The sequence below is a fragment of the Branchiostoma floridae genome, chromosome 8, assembly GCF_000003815.2.
Source record: "Branchiostoma floridae strain S238N-H82 chromosome 8, Bfl_VNyyK, whole genome shotgun sequence".
Taxonomy (NCBI): Eukaryota; Metazoa; Chordata; class Leptocardii; order Amphioxiformes; family Branchiostomatidae; genus Branchiostoma; species Branchiostoma floridae.
This window is the reverse complement of record NC_049986.1, coordinates 14,130,112-14,133,031: the sequence shown is the minus strand read 5'-3', so window position 1 is coordinate 14,133,031 and position 2,920 is coordinate 14,130,112. Positions and strand designations below refer to the sequence as shown.

The window sequence follows — 2,920 nt, the reverse complement described above, 5'->3', positions numbered from 1 at the left end:
AGCATAAATGGTTCATACAAAGCGTTAGTTTTCAATCTAATATACACGCAGATGATTTGTTATGACAATAACGTAAAGGAAAGATGTTGTCTATAGGCTGGTGTTTCTCTCAGTGTGGTACATGACATTGTACTGTGGACGAGCCATAGGCGGGGTGAGGTTGGAATCTTCCGGGTCCCTGTTCTCACCTACACTCCCAAAGGGAACCTGGTAGCTATAACGGAAGGAAGAAGAAAGTCGAAAAGTGACGAGAATCCAAAGGTCTTTGCCGTGAAAAGATCAACGGATGGAGGTAACTAAAACATGTCGCTCTTTGGTGTTTGTATTAGTGTCAGTGTTGCCAAATGATTTTTTACCTTCAGGAAGGGCTTATATCTACATGTAATTAGAACGTTAGCGTGACCAACAATACAGTGTATGGTTGTATTTTTAATATTCGTTTTTAATAAGCGTTATCTCTTTTAAGGTGCGACGTGGTCCCCGTCACAGTGGATTGTGGACGACGGAATGTCGCGTTTCAAAAGATGCTCCTACATAGGAACTATTTTCGTTGACGACACAACAGCTACCATCTTCCTGATGTACGTGTTCTGTGAGTTCTGCCCTACGAGATCATTGATGCTGATGAACAGTACGGATGACGGCATCACGTGGGGCCGGCCGAGAAATATTACCGACCAAGTAGGAAAAGAGCACGCCACACATCCAAGCCCAGGATACGGTATTCAGGTAATACTTATAGCTATATGATCATCGTAGTCCTATATCATAGTGCTACTTGAAGTTGCAACACACAGACATAATGTTCGATTCCATTTACAAGTTGCAGCAGTGAAGAGTAATGTGAGGTCTACCTCTACGTTTCTAGGCTATGTACTTATTTGCAAAATAAGACAAAATTGATGATACGGGGGGGGGGGAGTAATGCCTTATATTCAACGTTAACAAGGACATTTCGTTTTAGAAAAAGCACGACCCAGCCAAAGGAAGGCTGATTGTGTGCGGGCACGGTTTCCATGACGGGAAAGGTTTGGTGCTGCTGCTGAGTGATGACCACGGTGTGACGTGGAGACATGGGGCCTTCGTACCGAGTGTGCCGTTCCTTAACATTCAAAAGGGACACTTCGACCCAGATGAATGCCAGGTATGTTGGGATGACAAAATAAGTAAAGAAAAGAAAAGAAAAGCAAGGAAAGAAAATATGGTTCAAAGACGATGAGAACTTTCTGTGTCAATGTCTTATGCTAATTTAGAATAACAATTATCACCTATCAAGCAATAAGGCATTTTGATATGGACCTCACGCACACCAAAAAGACAAAAAGAAGTAGCAGGCATAAAATCTCAAATATCGCCACATCCTTGAAATTGTCTTCAAATATAAATGTGCCAGGCATTCGTCCATAATGATAAGGTTAGCTTCTACCGTTGTTTCCACCCTGCACAGCCGGTTGAGTTTCCTGATGGATCTGTACACATAGTGGTCCGGAATCAGATGGTCTACAAATGTAACTGCAAGATGATCATGCGCAGCTTTGACGGCGGAGAAACACTTCCGCGACAGTACATGCTCCTGGACAGAACACTCATTGAACCCAGGATCACGTCAGGCGTGTGGCTTCACAACGGAACCATGTTCTACTCGGGACCGAACACTAGGTTGAAACGTGAGTGCCTCTCTTCTTCGTCGGAATAAACAGTGAAAATATATTGCGTACATATACAAAGTGGTATCTAGTATGCGGTGATATAATGAACTACGTGTGATAGGTCATTCGGTGAAATATAATCAGGTGCTGCCGCACATTTTTTTCTGTGAAACTAGTGTGTTACGCCAAAGGACAGTCATACCGGCTAAGCAGAATACGAGTAGATCTAATTAAGGTATTGGCTTTTATTGTATCATGTGTATTGTGTTCGTCATTTATGTGGTCTGAAAGATTGAATCCAATTCTTTGCCTTTGCTTGGCATGTATTCCTTTTTCCTAATGAGTAGTTCACATTCTATTGAAAAGTGTGTTGTCAGACTGGTTACGAAATTTCAAGTAACATCGTGTAACTTATATCTAATTTATGTGTTCTTCATATGAGTTATGAGTTCAAGCTAATGACTACAAATCTATTCAAGGTATGTCAATGTTTTGTATCCCACAGGGTCCAAACTTTACATCAGATGGAGTCACGACTTTGGCCGTACCTGGACCTCAGGGACAGAGATATGGGGAGACTTGGCAGGATACTCCACTTTCACGATGCTTCCACAGGATAATGATCACATCTACATGCTATATGAAAGAGGAACTACGGAATACTTTGATGAAATCGCGGTTACTAAACTGAAAATATCTTCGTCTACCACCCATGATCCCCGGTGAAAGTGCTTTTCTTGAAATATGTCCATGTCTTGAAAGCTTCTTGAATAATAGCTGCAATAATGTCTACCAAGAAATCAGGGATCCTAGGGCTTTCCTTACTGTGTTTTCGTGTGTACCGATGGTTGCACGTGCACTGGATGTCGTCCTATAGAATACTTCTACGGAGAGAACAAAGCAACGCACATGGACAAAAGTACTACAATGCAAATGTCGTTTTTTATTGTTCACAAAGGCGTCAGGAATATTTTCATTGACCGGTACTACATCAACGTACAACGTAAATAAAACTTCATTTCCAGAACCTATTGTATTGTTGTCTGTCTGTCTGTCCGCCTGTCTGTCTGTCCGTCTGAAAATAAACAAATTCGAAATGGAATAGAGCCGATTCCTTTCCTTCCTGTCTGTGAAGGCTTAAGCTATTGGACCAATTGAATAACAAGATCAAAACAGCAATCCTATCAGCTTAGTCTACATTTGCATAACTAAAAAATAAACCAATTAATAGTAGGCTTCTGTGCTGAGATCAGAGTTTCATACTTAGGAGT

The 2,920-nt window shown here is 41.4% G+C and overlaps 2 protein-coding genes across 3 annotated transcripts in view; one reads left to right on the top strand and one right to left on the bottom strand.

Moving 5' to 3' along the window:
* LOC118421326 (sialidase-1-like) overlaps positions 1 to 2,680 on the top strand; it is a 34,617-nt gene extending 31,937 nt beyond the window's left edge. For both annotated transcript variants that reach the window (XM_035828575.1, XM_035828574.1), the window contains exons 4-8: positions 97 to 292; positions 467 to 729; positions 965 to 1,144; positions 1,448 to 1,667; positions 2,155 to 2,680. In XM_035828575.1, coding sequence (XP_035684468.1) covers positions 97 to 292; positions 467 to 729; positions 965 to 1,144; positions 1,448 to 1,667; positions 2,155 to 2,375 — 1,080 coding nt within the window. In that variant the 3' untranslated portion in view covers positions 2,376 to 2,680. The remainder of the gene's footprint in view (positions 1 to 96; positions 293 to 466; positions 730 to 964; positions 1,145 to 1,447; positions 1,668 to 2,154) is intronic.
* The window catches only part of LOC118421791 (tubulin alpha-1A chain-like), a 4,912-nt gene continuing 4,462 nt past the window's right edge, over positions 2,471 to 2,920 (bottom strand). Inside the window, exon 4 of the mRNA XM_035829291.1 lies at positions 2,471 to 2,533. Within this exon, the coding sequence (XP_035685184.1) occupies positions 2,471 to 2,533 (63 nt within the window). The remainder of the gene's footprint in view (positions 2,534 to 2,920) is intronic.